The sequence below is a fragment of the Primulina huaijiensis genome, chromosome 3, assembly GCF_012295235.1.
Source record: "Primulina huaijiensis isolate GDHJ02 chromosome 3, ASM1229523v2, whole genome shotgun sequence".
Taxonomy (NCBI): domain Eukaryota; kingdom Viridiplantae; phylum Streptophyta; class Magnoliopsida; order Lamiales; family Gesneriaceae; genus Primulina; species Primulina huaijiensis.
Genome location: NC_133308.1, coordinates 9,721,459 through 9,738,629, shown reverse-complemented (window position 1 = coordinate 9,738,629; position 17,171 = coordinate 9,721,459). Strand labels below are relative to the sequence as shown.

Sequence of the window (17,171 nt, the reverse complement as noted above, 5' to 3'; positions counted from 1 at the left end):
TGACATTTTTATGGAGTGAAGGAATAAGGTAGAAGAAATCAAAAGAGGTTAGAGTCCAAAAAAAAAAAATCATATATTACACGACCACCGGAGAAAACTATCATATATCTAAGCAAGAACGGGAAATTGGTGTCCCCAATGGGTGTCTGAGTTGGTGGAGGAGATGAGTGTTTGATCAATGGTCATGTAGGTTTGCCTAGTACCGTTTACCTAATTAATATGATTTGCAAGCTAGCCCGAGTTTTACCTAGTACGTACTGAAGGATAGGGGGAAAATGGTTCTATATGGAGGTTAGCTTTTCCATATATTTCAAGGAATAAAATAACTGATCGAATGAATATGCACTTCGATATTTCACAATGCGTGTCATCAAAAGACCATCTTTATGGTAGTCGTCTTATGCTATAAGATGGTGTAGATTTATATATTTACGTAAGAGTTCGACATGCATGTTTCAAAAAAAGAGTTCTTCTACATGCATCCACCGGTTACTCTCCTGCCCTACAATGAATATGCTTCGTTAGGAGCTTGAGATGGCAATCAATCAAGGTTGTTATCCGTAACATCGCAAGCCATGCATGTTTTTATCAGATTGTTGTTGTTGTAAAGCTGCATACTGGTTGGATTATAAAACGATCGAGTCATGGCCTCCAGTACTTCTGCGTCTAGGGTTCCCTCATTTGAGCATGGAACTTGACCATTATTACCTAAGAAATCGATGTCGGAATCGTCTAACTTTGAAACTGAATAATGTAGTGAACGATATTACATACCTGGAACTGTTGAATTTGGAGATGGTCCAATAAAGGTGGATTCGAATCCCAATCGACTTCCATTTAAACTGAGGGAATGTTGTGGTGGATTTGTATCGAAAAAAGGGCATTCTTGGTCTGGGAATGGTAGCTGGTTTAAAGCAGAGAGTCGTTCATCACACTTCAAAAGTTGTTCGTAGTGTTTATCAAGGAGTCCGGGAGGGAATACCACCAAATGCCTCCTGCAAAAGAAGGGAAAGTGAAATAGAAATGATAATAATCTGTTCTCCAATTCTGATGACATTGATTATTTCGTTTTTTGAGAAATATAAATTCAGAAAACGTTGATAATAGTGTGAAATTAATTTACAGTTTTCTATATATTCGATTATGAGAAATTTGGATATTATAAAACCGAGCTGATAGGATGTGATAGATCCAACGACCATCATTGTCCCAAAAAATTCTTTCATGTGACATTGACCCAACGTGTTGATTAATTTTGAATAAACTATATATATAGATAAATAAATAAATATATATATATATGTATGTGTGTGTATATATATATATACATATATATAATGATATCTACGATACCTTGTGATGGTAGCTTGACCTCCAGTGAAATCAGACACCGGTGCCCAAGAGGTATGCATTCTGGGTCGAGGATTGGTCTCTCTAGAGAACGAAGGCGGTTTATTCAACTACAAGAACAAAAAACGTCAAGTTAATTCAATATTGTAAACATAAAACATATAGTAGAACCATATATGAAGTCTCTTCATGAATTTAAAGTATCACTCGATGGTTATGAATCTGATATATATGGTCATATAGTCAGACTAGGAAAAAGGCCGGTTAAACCTGGATTTCCAAAATCCCTGGTTGATCGGTCTCCGCCACGACGGCCCTAATGGCCATGATATCGGACCATTCTATTTCGATCTTACTTTTCAATATTCCTTCCAGAATCTCCCACACCATTCTACGCTTGGCATAGTAAAATTTGACAGTCAAATCACCTCCATTTGAACTGTGTTTCTGGAGACATGCATTTAAAGTATACATATCAGAGTAATAGGGAATCAAGATATATTTTTATTAACTTGAAATATATATAATTCAAGAAAGGGCTTGTATATGTGCACCTGCCAAGATCCGATTTTTAAGAGAACCACAGCCAAATTCGAAGCTTTAATTTTTTGTTGAGAAGACCCCGAGGCATCAAATCTTGTTTTACGCCTATTATTAAGGTATAAACCCTGGTTTTGATGATATGAAAAATATACTTGCTTCACTTCACACAACTTTTTATTCAACAAATCCAGAAAAGAATCTGATATCTCAAGTTTCAACCCAAGAAGGCTTGATTCTGTACATCCTCCGAAATCTCCATTCTGCAGAAATACAAGATTTTAATGTCATTAAACAACGATAAAGTCGAAAGAGAGACAAATTCGTGATTGTGATTACGTCAAGTCATGTTCGATCGTGTTTCACTTGATCGATCGAAGACGATACTGAATTGTATATTAGCTATTATAACTTGACATGTACACGAAATGGATACAGGCGAATCAAAAACTAAATTTTGTCATGTATATAGGGAACATAATTCATTTTTATTTTATACAAAAAACAAAAATGGCGTACCCCACCATTCTCCACAAAAATCGTATACAAGATCTGATACACCAAAACCCAAACAGAAATATCGCATGCAAATCATCGAACCACCCAGAATCTAACCCAACTTTTCGCTTATCCAAAGTTTTTTCATGCATGCGACACAAAACTGAAAAAACCGATGACCAAACAAAAACAAAGACGAGTTTTAGAAGAAAAGGGAAATGAAAAAAAAAAAGAAACCTGCAAATTTACAAACTCTGGTGAAACCCTAGCTCTCTTCGAAGCAGATGATACATCGAAACTCTGATCTAATCCATCTTCAAGAAGCTTACGTTTTCCAGATTCCGAACATCGATTCCTCTGGAAATCCTTGAAGAAAATCATGTTGTTTTCACTCATAATTTCGCACCAACGGGTACCTTTTCTTGTTGGAATTCGATTATTTTCACAATCTAATTTATCGTCTTCCAACTGGGAAAAAAGTTGCAAATTAAATATAGGCGCTCAGTCCCTTTGAATATTTGTTGTTGTTTTTTAGAGATAATAATATGTACAGAGAAGGGAGGCTTAAAAATAGGACCAAATTATATATAATAAATAAGTTAGTTCCCACTGGTCGCAATAATCGGGCTTTTAGCTTAAAAGATTCCAAACTTCTTCGGCGTGAATCTATAAGTTGGTTAGTGACGGCGCAAACAAATATGAGAATCTTTATAAAAACAAAATTGGGAAAATAAATCTTTTTGTCCACCTGATTCATAAAATATTTAAAATTTGATATTGGTATTCTAATTTTATTTATTTAATTTTTTTTAAATATATCATGTAATTAAGTAGATCAAAAAACACATGAACATACAAAATTTAAGAATAAACATACAAAATTTAAGAACTTTATCAAAAGTAACCATTAAAGACATTTAGGCATCTTTAAGTTTTTTTTTAAAAAAATATTTCATATTATTTAATATATAAAATTTAATATAAAAAATTAAATTTTAACTTAAAATTTTATATTAAAAAACTCACACTTAATCACGTTTTTTTACGCTTTATTCTATCCTTTTTCACGTTTAATGCAACTGAGATACTAAGAGTTTTCATTTAAATAGAATACTAATAAAAATATAATCCTAATAAAAACTAGGGTCCATAGGGGTTCAGTCATGGTCGGGCTCATAAGGGCTGGTCAAGTTGCTTGAAGGCTAAAATTTGCATGATATGGACTAGGGTTTTCGAAAATAGAAACACCAGAAACTTCCGTAGGTAGCTAGGCTGGTTCGAGGATTCTAATGGACTTAGTTTGGGTTGGAAAAGGTTTAGTTGTGTGTTATTAAGCTTTGCTCCAAGTTTGGTAAGTTTCGGGTCCATACGAGTCAAAACCGGGAGGTACATCTAAGCTTTAAAAACGATTTGGGAAATTAGTCGAGGGTCATAAATTTACGTCTAAGGAATATTTATGGGAGTGTTTTAAGCATATATGTTAAGTTTGGAATGATTTGGAACGTCGTTTCGAGGTCCAAGGATAAATACGAAAAGTTATGCTTCTAGGGGTAAAACGGTCATTTTACACCTGAAAAATGTTAGACGTCCTGGCAGTGTCCTGAATGCTGTAATATATGCTAAAATGTTTATTTTAAATGTTTATGAAATTATATGATGAAACGTTAATGCTAAAAGACATGTTGCATGCTTGGTTTAAAAGAAAAAAGATTTATATATGCTTGAATTTTTATAAGTGATGGAAATATGAAAAGTTAAAGGAGGTGAAGTGATTGTGACTAGTACGATGATACGATGATATGAATGGGGATATCGTGAGGGAAAAGGCCCAGAGGGAGCCTGTTTATTGGAGAAGGCCCCAAAGGGACCCCGACGATCGTATTTCCATCAAAATGCTATGATGATATGTAAGGCCAAGGCTCAGTTGACGCGTGAGAGTGTCGCTGATGTCCCCGTCGCCCAGTACTGTGGTTACACGTAGATAGATCCATCGACCTTCAGCTGATACGAAAGTCGCAATTAACGATCCGAATTCAATAAAAGGAAAACGTATACGTATGTGATGAAAAGGAAAATGATATGATGAAAGGAAAAATGTTTACGTTTATGCATGATCATGAAAAGCTATTTTAAGTAAAATTATTTTCGCTGTTGCATGTGGATGTATATGTATTACTTGTTATCATGGTTAAGGTTTGCTGAGTCAATAAACTCACTAGATGTGATCGATGCAGGTGAGCATGATATTGATGTTGTTGAGGGTCTTGATGGTTGATCTTGCTGGACTGAAGGTGAACACAACCTGAGGACCAGCGCTAGTTTTCCGCATTTATATTAAGTTTATGATGTAAGTTTACGTTAAACATTTAACGAATTTTATGATGCTTTTGGAGTGGTTTTTGAGAGGCTGTTAGGGTTAGTTTTATTTTGAAATATTGCTAAGTTAGGTTGTTAAAGTTTGACGATTTTATGTTTTGAATCTTTTCTTTTGAATTTTCAAATATATTTGGTGGTTTTTTTTTAATGGTGCAAGGTTATTTTAAATATATACANTTAAGAAAAACGAGTAGTGGATGTTTCACCATCAATACAAATTTCTACATAATATAAATTTAAAATGATTTAGAGCTCTTCTAAACCAGAGAACTACCAAATTTTGGGAAAATAAATTTTTTGGTCTATTATATAATTTGTTATATTTTGGTTTATTTTAGTCTATTATTTTATCAAAGTTTAGTGTTGTTTCAGTAACAAGCAATTTTCCATTATTTTGGTCCAACTGATGATTTAGTATCTAACACATCAATATTTTCTGATATTATATCCGTATTTCATAAAAATATAACTAAAATAAATAAATAAAGTTAGTATATACCAATTAAACCAAATTTTAAGTAGTTAATGAACCAGAACCTAAAACATGAACAAATATGTGGACAAAAAGATTTATTTTCCAAGATTTTTTTTCTGTAACCAACTTATGAATGATAGATTCACCCCGAAGAAGTTTGGATGCTTTTCAGATACAAGCCCGATTATTGCAGTCGAGCCATTGTTCAATTATATTAACCCCTTATTTGTAGTCAATATGTTGTTTCCCGCTAGAACCATCAAATCCAGGAAAAAATCTGGCTTTAATGTCACTTTTGGTGCAATGAAAAAGATGAACGAAACAATAAAACTCAATTTATTTGAGAAAAATTAATATGAAACATAAAATACTATTAATGTTGAATTCCTTTTTGAATGCAAATAACATGCTTATATAGGCATAGTTTGATACACGTGATAAAAGAGATATAGATAAATAATCCTCTTTATCCCACGTTTGGTATCATTTTAAAAAGCCCATGATAATATCATAGGTCCTTGATAAATAATTTTTTAGAAGGATAAAATGTCTCTTCTATTAGGTGTGATAATTTTAATTTAATGATAAAAAACACCACAAATGACTTAATTGTCCTCAATATATAAAAATCCTATATATGATCAAGTTCTAAATTAGTATCACTAGATGATAATTATATAAATGATTTTTATAAATCTCAATAAAATTATTAATATCATTCGATTAACCTTAAAAATTGATATTTGACTTGACTCACAAAATCAAGGGCTAAATTATCATATTATATAATATATAAAATTAGGTAAAAATAAATAAATCATGCAACACTGTCGGCGCATGAACAGATAACAAATATGAACTCAAGCAACAACTTTGAAATTATAAAATTTATTATGATAAGGTTAATTTTGTCATTACAATCTAATATATAAATTTAATCACTCTTATTAAAATCATACCAAACATTAAATATAATATCATACATCTTATTTATCCTTAACTTATCCTTATATTATATATCACATGTTTATCCTATCATGTGTACCAAACTATGCCTTAGAGTACTAATTATATTCCTAATCTAATTCTATGATAAGAATCCTAATATAGATAAAAATTCCTAGTCCTAATTACTTAGTTAGCTTGGTTTTTTAGAACAATGTTCATGAATAATCTTGTGAACCCAACGTAGGTAGAAAATAAATGAGAGTTTACTGCATAGGGTTTGCTCGGTGCGATTTATCCATTTAGCATAGTTTGCAGGTTACTATGTTAACCCAACGCATTGAAGGGTACGTAGCGGCGGTAGGTTCTCACATCATAATAAATAATTAAATAAATGAGAGAGTTACATAACAATTCATTACAATATTTTTTGATCCAAAATACCCTATTATAAATTAATAAATGATTCATCTCCAAAACTATTACTACTTTTTTTTTAAACATATTATGTTTAAAATTACTTACTACATTTTATTTTTTTGGCTAATAAATTTTTGATAAATGAAAGTACTCAAATATTTTTTAATTTTTAAAATTTATACTATATCAATGATACGCACATTCACGTACAAAATTTAATGTGCTATATATCAACGTAATATAATATACCGTTAATTTAATAAAAAAATGATTTGAAACTAAATATAATGAGTTTTATTATATTAATGAAAAAAATTAATTTTTTTGCAGGACAAGATTAATATTTTATTAGGATTATATGTTAACTAGTATTCTATTTAAATGAAAAATCTTAGTATTTCAATTGCATTAGGACTAGGAATTTTTTTCTATATTAGGACTTTTATCATAGTATTAGATCACGAATATAATTATTACTCTATACAAGCTTGTTATTTGTATTCAAAAAATGGAACTCAACAATAATAATTATTTTAGTTTCTTATTAATTTTTCTCAATTAAATCGAGTTTTATTGTTTCATTCATCATTTCGATTGCACCAAAAATGACATCAGAGTCAGATTTTTCCTAGATTCGATGACTGATGATGATACTAGTGAGAAACAACATATTGACTACAAACGAGGGGTCAAAATAGTTGAACAATGGCTCGATCGGATCGAACCACAACTCAATAATATGGAAGAATCACTTGGCAATCTCATGCAGATGATTGTAGAAGAGAGGGCCAATTCTTTGCTACTCCGGCTGGGTGGGTATAGTTACATCCCCATTTCAAATTTTTATACAAGTAGGTCACTACAAGGCTATTGAAATATCGCAGCGGCGTATCAACAGCGTGCGAACAATGCACGCTGTGAATAATGCACGAGTTGTACCATTAACGGCGTGCAAACACTGCATGCTGCTAATAACGCAAGAGTTACACCATTAACGGCGTGCACATTGAACACTGTTACTTGTATTTTCAACCGCGAGCTCATAGCGTGCTGTTAATAGTTTATAACAAATTCATAGCGTGCAGTGCGCGCTGTCAATGCTTGGATATCTTTTAACGGCGTGCATGTTGGATCTCGGTTTTCTTGTGCCCAAACGCAGCGGAAGTTTTAAAATTTTTTATTTTATTTTGACAATCAAAATAATTTTGGACACTCGTATGGTTTTTAATTAAACATACATTGGATGTTTAAAATTTTACCTTTGGTGATTAAATCACTTGGCTCCAACTAATCCGGTATTGACGGATCTAGATCTTGATGAATCCCTACGAACTTTCTTCAAGGACTCCTTTTTTCTAATCAGGTCTACGACTAGATGATTTGTTCCTCTTCTAATTCGCACTAGAAAAATTAGAAGAAGTTTTTACGTTGGAGATTGAAAACGAGAGACGACTCAAAGTTTTCCTTCAAAAGGAAGTGGCCGAATTTTCAAGCTTTGGGAGAGAGCTTTTTCGAAATTTGTGAAGGTGATGGCTAGGGTTATGGCTTGATTACACCTATTTATAATTAAGTCATAACCCAATATTCATAATTAACATTAATGGACCTGATTAATTATTTGAGCTAGTCCAACTAGTTTAATTAATTAATCAAGGTCCATTAAGAACATTAATTATTTAGTATGTTGGACTTGTACTCATACAAGTCCATTAAACATACTTCCCACTATATTTAATTTAATATTTAATAAACTCAACTTTTGAGCTTAATAAACTAAATACATTATAAATTCAACATTTGAATTTAATAGTATAAATTCAACTCCTTGAATTTATCACCTCCATAATTTAATATTTAATAAACTCCACTTTTGAATTTAATAAATTAAATTCTCAAATTTTTATAAATTCAACTCCTTGAATTTACTATACCATAATAAAAATTCAACATCTTGAATTTATTCTTTCAATGGGAACAAACAATCCAGTACTTGTGTGACATTCAATGGTTCAGGGATACAACTAGCCATGGGTTCACAACTCCTTGTGATTCAGGACATAATCCTTTATTCAGGCTTACTCTAACTTGCCCCATTCTATGTATCAAATCAAAATGTCAGAAATCATATTTCTGATCAATCCCATCGAACCATGGTAAGAGCGTCTAGTAGCATCGCCCCATGATACCCTAGGTATCACTGATAGTTCCTGCAAGAACCAGTCGATTATGATTAACGTACAGTACGGTCCCTTCATCGCATATATCTCGATCGAATCTGCAACCATTGGTTCATCGAGGGTTGTATAATAATTCGATAACTATGTGACACATATAAATAGTGGCATCGCATGTACTATTGGAGAACTCATTCTCCAACGTACATCTCATACTTTGGCCAGAGATTCTACGCACTATTATTACATCATATCACATAGGATATCCACACCCATGAGCGGTGAATCCCCGATTACAATGCACTGGCTCCTATATGTGTCATGACTGTACCCAACCTCGCCACCTGATGACTCTCCTGGAGCCGGTAAACGAGTCAAAGCACAACCCTAGCATATAGAGCCTCAGTGTTGTCCCGGGTCGTAAGGACTAATGATGTACAATCATAACCACGGACTAATCTTCTCGATGAATGATAACCACTTGGAAAGTCCGAGGGAGGGTTTTTCGGTATAATCATCATATGATTACCCATCTGCATGTTTGGATATCTCTATGTCCTCACCAAGAAACGTAGTATACAACATTACAGATGCTAGTCTCGAGCTCAAGTGACCTTTATCCCTGTTTTAGGCGGCTAAATCGACTAGGAACGAATTTAGAATATGCAGTGTTTACAAATGAGTTTCAACATCGAATTACGATTCATTTGTATTAAAGCATAATCAAGGACTTTATCTATGTTGCTTGTATGAGTATACATATAAAGTATAACGAAACCACTAAAAGTTAAATTATATTAAAATAAAGATTGTTTATTACAACCGAGTCAATAAAATCCCTAGCCAACAGTTGGCTTGCAGGGCATCTACTCTAACAGTGCAAATATACGCCGTTGATGTTCTTATCGACGACTTGCAGTGCGCGCTATCGATGCTTGTATCCACAACGTATAATGCGAGCTATAAATACAATTATTCGCAGCGTGCCGTGCGCGCTGTCGATTCTCGTATCCACGACGTGCGGTGCGATTATTCTATACACGACGTGCTGTGCACGCCGTTGACTCTTGTATCCTCGACGTGCGGTGCACGCTTTCAATACCCTTATTCGCAGCAAGCATGGCCCGATGTTAATAACTATAACTTTCAACAGATTTAAACTTTGTAGCATGCAATGCGCACTGCGGAAAGCCCATTTGCGCGCTGTGGAAATTCATTTTTGTTGTAGTGGTCTCTTGTGAGACAGTCTCACGAATCTTTATGTGTGAGACAGGTTAACTCTACCGATATTCACAATAAAAAGTAATACTCTTAGCATAAAAAGTAATAATTTTTCATAGATAACCCAAATAAGAGATCCGTCTCACACAAGTGTTTACCTTTTTATACGAGTCCTATTTTTTGCTTTATTATAATGTTTGATTTAACCATTAGAAACAAAAACAACCACATTTTTTCCCCTTTATATTATTATTGTTATTCACAATTTTGTGATTCTCTAACCATGATGATAAAAGCAAACATATAAGATTAGAAAATTTTATTTTTTTAACGATATCATTAAAGATTTGAAAATTCACCATTTTATATTTAAAAATTTATATTCGAGGGTAAAATGTTCACGTTGATATCTACAATTTTAACTTCTATTATTCCTATTTTATTTTATTTTATTTTTTAGTAAAATCCAAATTTTAGAATCAACAAATTTTAAATTAATTATTATTACAAATATTTATTTTACTCATTTGTAGATGATAATAAACTTATTCTAATCTAACCATTTGTAAATGCCACCATAAATGCAAAGAAACAATTGCTCATATTTAACTAAAAATTGCATAGTTTTATCTATTCACGGGGGTTAAAAATGGAGAATAAAAAAAATGACACGTGGATTAAAATTTTAATGTTAAGTACATATGTTAATTTTCTAATGGTTAAAATAACATTATAATAATGAAAAATTTGGGAACATGCAAAAAAAATGAAATGTGAGTATTTTTTTTTAAAAATCAGTATCTATTGCAAGAGTAACACAATTTTTGGATCAATTTGAGCAATACAAATTTTTTTTTATTTTTATTTTTATTTTTTTATGTGAGGCCTACTAATTCAAGAGCTCTACTCCCGTGGATAGGTGTCAACATTCCGTTAATTGGGTAAAAAATCGAACCGAGTCAACAAATTAATATAAACTAAATTTAACCAAATTTTTTGGAAGTTGGCTGAACCGAACTGGATCAAACCGATTTATCGTAACATCGAATTAATCGGATCGAATTCAAATCGATTATTTCGGTGGTAACCAAATTAACTATTTTTTTTTTAAAATTTATCTAACCCACATCAGAAAAATCCCATTACAACCGGAGTAGGTCTCTTGTGAGATGATCTCACGAATCTTTATTTGTGAGACGGGTCAACCCTACCGATATTCAGAATAAAAAGTAATACTCTTAGCATAAAAAATAATATTTTTTCATTGATTACTCAAATAAGATATCCGTGTCACAAAATACGACTCATAAAACCGTCCTACACAAGTTTTTCTTTCACGCATACTTGAAAATATATATTCCATTATACCAAACGTCGACTCTAATTCATTATATTTCAGTTGCTTTTTTTAAATTTAAAAAGTGAAGTAGACTTTTCCACCCTTTGAATTGCTTCGATGATAAGTACAAGTTCGAATTGATTTGTAGTTACGTAGTACAGGGGTTTTGTTGGGATCAATTCAGGAAGAAATTTATGGCGAAGATGACGATTGTTCAGAAGAAGAGGATTCAGTTCCTCCTCTTCGTTGTTGGCATCATTGCTCTCAGCATCGCAGGTAATCCAGTTGTTGCTTCCTTTTCTCTGTGTTTTCCACTTTCTTGTTTGTCGAATTGAGAATTTAAGAAACTTTTTTGAACCCTAATTGGATTCGGCTTATTTTATTTTGTGTTTTAGTATATCGATTTCAGGTGTAATCGATCGATCTGACAATGATTGAAGCTGTTTTGTTTGATTATGAGAATACTTGAACCATGCTTGTTGAATTGAATCTTAATAGTGATCACAGCCTAGTAGCATGTTGTGTTAATGCTATGTTTCGTACAAACGTTTTTGAAAAATCTCACCTTTTGAACTTAAAATTATGTACTGTGATAAAAAACTATATCTACTCAGAAAAGGGCTGACTGTTCTTTAAGATTCGCCAGTTTTTAAGTAATTCTGCTTATAGTTGCTGAATCGCGTTTCATGTATCGAGACTGTTAAATTAAACAGCCATGTGAATTCATCCCCAGAGAAGCAATTTGCTTACGTAATGAGTAGATTAGAAAACTAGTATTTTCAGATTTAGTAATTCGCAACACATGGGCTGATGATGTTCATTTTGATCATACGACATATTTTCAGCATAACAGAGTTGTGGGGATTTGATTTTTCATTTTAATGAATAAATGTAATAAGGTGATCTGAGAATGCATTCAAATCTGTGATTTTTTTGTTACACGCCTCATAATATTTGTATATTCTCCCGAAATCTACAAAACATCAAATTATATGTTATTAACCTTCTATCTTAGTCTATTCTCTAAGTTTTCAGGTTTCAAACAATTAACCAATTAATTGCGGCAAGCAAATCAAAAGCATTACAGCCAATTAATATAAATTACTTGGACAAATCAAAACATCAGATTTCAAATTATCAGTTGAGATATAGGCTGAACTTATACTAGCAAGTTAGTCAAATGAAATATCGAGATTTTATAATGTAAAAAGAAATGTAGTGTTTGACAATGTTTTCACCGTCTTCTCCATTGTTTTGTCTATTTCTACTCCCCAAGCCATAGTTTTTTAATTGGCTAAGATGTGTAACCCTTAACGTCTGATGAGTGGAAATATGGAAGCGATTATATGATTCCAAATGGTGCCTTAACATACATAAGTAAAGTTCCTTCTGTACCTAAATACGCCGCAGGTCCACTGGAAATATGAAATAAATATCTCATCATGTGCTAATGCAGGTCCTTTGGACTTTCTTTATTCGTATTTTTCTACAGGTCCACTGGAAATGTAAAATAAATAGTCTTCAGGTGCCGTTACATAAAGTCCTTTGGACTTTTTCTTTATTCTTCTGTTTCTACATGCTGGTTCACGTACTTCCATGTTTGGGTGAGTATTGTACTGGATTTTATCTTAAAAATTCTTCACATTTTTTAAAGATGTCCACACTTTTAACATGGCTGGTCTCTCGATGATCAATACCTATTAAACCTGCAAACAACAACCAAAACAAGTAAAATGTGGTAAAAATTAACAAAAGACTTAATTAAGTTGCTAGTGCAAAGCTGACTATCATTGACCCCACGTATCCATCATCAAACTAATTCATCTTACTGTACTGTGGTAAATCAAATTAGGTCCCCATTTCTTAACAGGGATTTAGGAGTGCTTTCCATTGAAGACACCAAACAACATGCATTAATTTGTCCCGTGGATATAATACGACATATTTATTCCGTTCGTCTCTAGTCCGCTTTGAGACATATCCCCTTTTTCCATTATATTCTACCATGCATTCCGAGTTCCAATAGCTCCATTCTTATGTTCTCTTGCCGGTATCTTCTGTTGCCCCACCATTGACAGATTCATGATGTGCTTGAGAACATGCTCCATTCCCAATATGGTGTAAAAAACTTACCGTTGATAAATTTTTTATTCTTGATGGAAATTACTTTTCCTTAAAGTTTGAGTTTGCACGAAGAGGCCCAGCAATATTTTTTATACTTTATTTGCCTCGTCACGTTTATGCTGGACATTGGGAGTGTTAGAACCATAAGTTTCTTTCAATATACAACCATATTCAACTAAACAAAGAAGAAATGAAGCTTCAATTTAATATCATAAACTTTAAATATAGTTCCCAGTGGAGATCCTCTGTACAAAGAGATTTCACTCTCTTTTCCCTAGCCTATTATAGTACTCAAACTCGAGAAAAGAAAATAACTGAATGCCTAACTGTTCTCCCATCCTTCACGTTTTATATCTCTTTCCCCATGGGCTTTTCCCAAACCCTCTAGAATAAACGTATCTATTAATGGGCTTCTATCCAATTTTTCCCTTCTAAGCCCAATTCCCGGGTCCGTAACAGGGAGCATATGTCCAGACTTATTATGCATTTGGTCGGTTATTGGGTAACCAAGGCCTAGAAACAACCACCTGAAAGGATGAGACCAATTCATTGAAAATATCAGGTAGATCGTACTCCCAAGAATCTTGAACTTGTGATCTCCGGATTCTAATACCATGATAAAAAAAACTACTAGTCTACCACTCCCAAAAGTTCAAGATTATAGAATGTCGTGAAACCATAGTTTTTATATTTTTAACAGTATCATATAGGATACAATATCTTGAATGATGGGTTAATCTGGTTCACCAGCAGATGGCACTCTAGTTTCTGTCTGTCATTGGCACTAATCCTGAACATAAACAGTAGCATCGTATTTCTAAAAAAAACAACAGTAGCATTTTGGGTTACCTCGACAATCTTGGGATTTATGTAGTTGATAATTAACTACACAATATTTTTAAGTATTGTCTTAATCGTATGTCATGCAATTCTGGAAGCTCCAGAGGATCTAAGAATGTTATTGATACTAAAAAAATTGTATTATACTCTCTTCTTCGTTGTTTGAAAATAACATTTTTCACTACCAAAAACATTGGGTCCAGCTACGACCAGAAACGTTGTTAAAACCATCAAAAATATGGTTTTTGCGATGTTTCCGGTAAGCGTTGCAATTTTTACCGTCACTGACTCCAGCAATGGCTAAAACCGTTGCTGAATCAGCGACGGTAATAAACAGCCGTTGAATATGGCTAACCGTTGAATATTAGCCATTGCTGGAGTCGATGACGGTAACAAACAGCCGTTGCAATATTCACAACAGTCTTCTTTGAAAAAGCCATTGCTAACCCTTGCTAAAAATTGCAATGGTTTGCTACAAATCGTCGCTAAACCGGTCTAGTTCAATCGGAAAAGGAAAGACATTTACAACTGTTTAACAAAACCGTGACTACCATAGTCAAAACTCAAAACGTCGTTGTTAAAGCAACGTTTCTGATAAATCGTTGCTAAATATTGCAACGGTTTATCATAAACATCATAAAAACCAGAACGATGCCAATAGAATTGGATCAGTTTTGTGACGGTTTTCGGCAATTCGTTGCTATTTTTAACGATTAATATCTTATAATGCTGGATATTATTTTTTATAATGTTATATATTGTTATGTAATTGTATTTGTTTAGTAAATTATAATATATATTTGTTGTAAATTATTTTTAAATAATAAATATTTAACATACAACAGGTAAAGCATAAACATATTTAAAAATACAATATCTGAAAACAGTAGCAAAACTTTACAAAGCAATCGTGCCGCAAATGTTGGATCTGCGTTAATCTGTAAAAAACATGAAAAGATGTGTTATTCTGTACAAAGATCACTTAAAAAATGTAAAAAAGGAAAAAAAAGGCTTCTACCGGAGCACCGAGGCGAAAATTGCTAAGGAAAATGGCGGGTTCTGCAACGGTTTTGTTGTAATACTGTTTGGCCCAATTAGCTGCGGTTAACTGTCGCTAAATATTGCAACAGTTTTACTAAACCATCTAAGTTTAACCGTTGCTAAATTGGGCCACACGGTTAAAAAAAAACTGCGCAGATAGGTTGTTTTTTTTTTTGAGTGTCCTTGGTTTGTTAATGTCGATAAAAAAAGGGATTGTTTGCTATTTTCTTGATTTGAATAAACTTGGAAGTTACCATAAATCAAAATATCTGATTTTATGGTCCTGAAATCAACCCTAGATTGCTATCTAGTTTCCTATGTATTTGTACATGGTATAATCCTTTAATCGATAAGAAAAATTCAGTTTCTTGTCTCTCTATTTTTCTTCTCTCTTTTTACTGCAGTTATCTTTATGTACCTTTTGTAGGATTTAGCATTACAATATTTTGTTTATTTTATTTATGAAGCTGAAAAGTGTAGACAATTGGTTGGTGAAGAGGCTGCATCCAAAAGTGGAAAATTTACGGTCTTGGATTGTTTTGATGGTAGCTCTGGATCCCTTTCATGTTTGGTAAAAGAAGGTGTAAAACTCTATTTCTACAGCATTAGGGTTGTTCATGTAGAGAGCAGAAGGAACCAAGCAATCGAGACTGCCTTGGCTGATGCACTTAACCAAGGCATGACTTCTACAGACGCAGCCAAAGTAGCCCAGAAAGAAGGAGCAAAGGCAGCAAAACTAGCAACACGGAAAGCAAAACGCATTATTGGTCCTATCATTTCTTCAGGATGGGATTTTTTTGAAGCTATTTACTTTGGGGGAACTGTAACAGAAGGGTTTCTTCGGGGAACGGGTACATTGGCCGGAACCTATTCAATCGGTTTTGTTGGAGAGCAAAGATTTGGGAGATTCGGTTATTTGGTTGGAAGTCATTTGGGAAGTTGGATTGGAGGAAGGATTGGGCTGATGGTGTACGATGTGGTCAACGGAGTTCACTTCATGCTGGAGTCTATCAGATCGGTAGAAACTCAAGTTTACGATGATTCATCAATTGATAAAATTATTGAACGTAACGAATTTGAAACTTCAGAAGCAGTTGAAGATTCCTATGTAGATGGACAGAGATGGAGCGCTTCTGATGAGTCTAACAATTATGAGACTCCAGCTGCTGATGCGAGCTTCAGTGTCAATGAAGAATTATAATCACAGTTTAAACAATATTATTGATTACTTTTTTCTTTTCCTATTTCTTTTTGGTTTAATAGTATTATATGGATGGAAATATATGTATTCTTTTCCCATCATTTTATGAGAACCAGATAATACTCTATTTTTAGTAATCTTATTCACGGTGTTGTTCAGTTCAGATTCTCGGAAGGACGTCCATGTTGGTTCTTGTATTTGATTGAGCAAGATGCTGTCGAGGACACCGAACTTTATGCAGAGAGGAAATGAAATATATTTAGTTCTAGTTTGAGCTTGGTAACTAAGGAAATTATTAAATTTACAAGAGGAAATGAACGATATTATTGATGAAGCTCGAGCATCGTCATGAGAGCCAGTAATGGTTGAGTTCATGTTAGTATAAGGGTGATGTTCTAATGCAAAATCTAAAGATCCAAATTGATGTAGTCATGTGGGCTTTATAAAAGTATATGACTTTACGCAACCAAATTAAAATTGGATTATTTAACGTAACGTCGAGGGTGTAACCTTTATGCTAGCATCTCATTATCGATTCAGAATGAAACTATAATAAAGTCCTAAAATACCCAAATCAAATACACTTGAAATCCTTAAAAATGTCTCAATTAGTCGTGTGTCACATAG

At 33.2% G+C, this 17,171-nt stretch overlaps 2 protein-coding genes across 3 annotated transcripts; one reads left to right on the top strand and one right to left on the bottom strand.

Annotated features, from left to right (window-relative positions):
* Positions 1–471: 471 nt before the first annotated feature.
* Positions 472–2,875, bottom strand: LOC140972433 (uncharacterized). Its single transcript, XM_073434861.1, has 6 exons — positions 2,626–2,875; positions 1,905–2,153; positions 1,621–1,797; positions 1,354–1,460; positions 775–995; positions 472–708 (listed from the first exon to the last, which is right to left on the bottom strand). Exons 1-6 carry the CDS (start codon positions 2,782–2,784, stop codon positions 542–544), a joined length of 1,080 nt encoding a protein of 359 aa, XP_073290962.1. The 5' UTR covers positions 2,785–2,875; the 3' UTR covers positions 472–541.
* Positions 2,876–11,363: 8,488 nt separating this feature from the next.
* Positions 11,364–16,707, top strand: LOC140973493 (uncharacterized). Of its 2 annotated transcripts, XM_073436352.1 has the most exons (3): positions 11,364–11,614; positions 12,831–12,942; positions 15,811–16,707. In XM_073436352.1, the coding sequence occupies exons 2-3, from the start codon at positions 12,915–12,917 to the stop codon at positions 16,542–16,544; spliced, it is 762 nt and encodes a 253-aa protein (XP_073292453.1). In that variant the 5' UTR covers positions 11,364–11,614; positions 12,831–12,914; the 3' UTR covers positions 16,545–16,707. The 2 variants fall into 2 exon arrangements, with proteins under 2 accessions (XP_073292453.1, XP_073292452.1); XM_073436351.1 differs by lacking the exon at positions 12,831–12,942 and having other exon boundaries at positions 11,370–11,614.
* Positions 16,708–17,171: the final 464 nt, after the last annotated feature.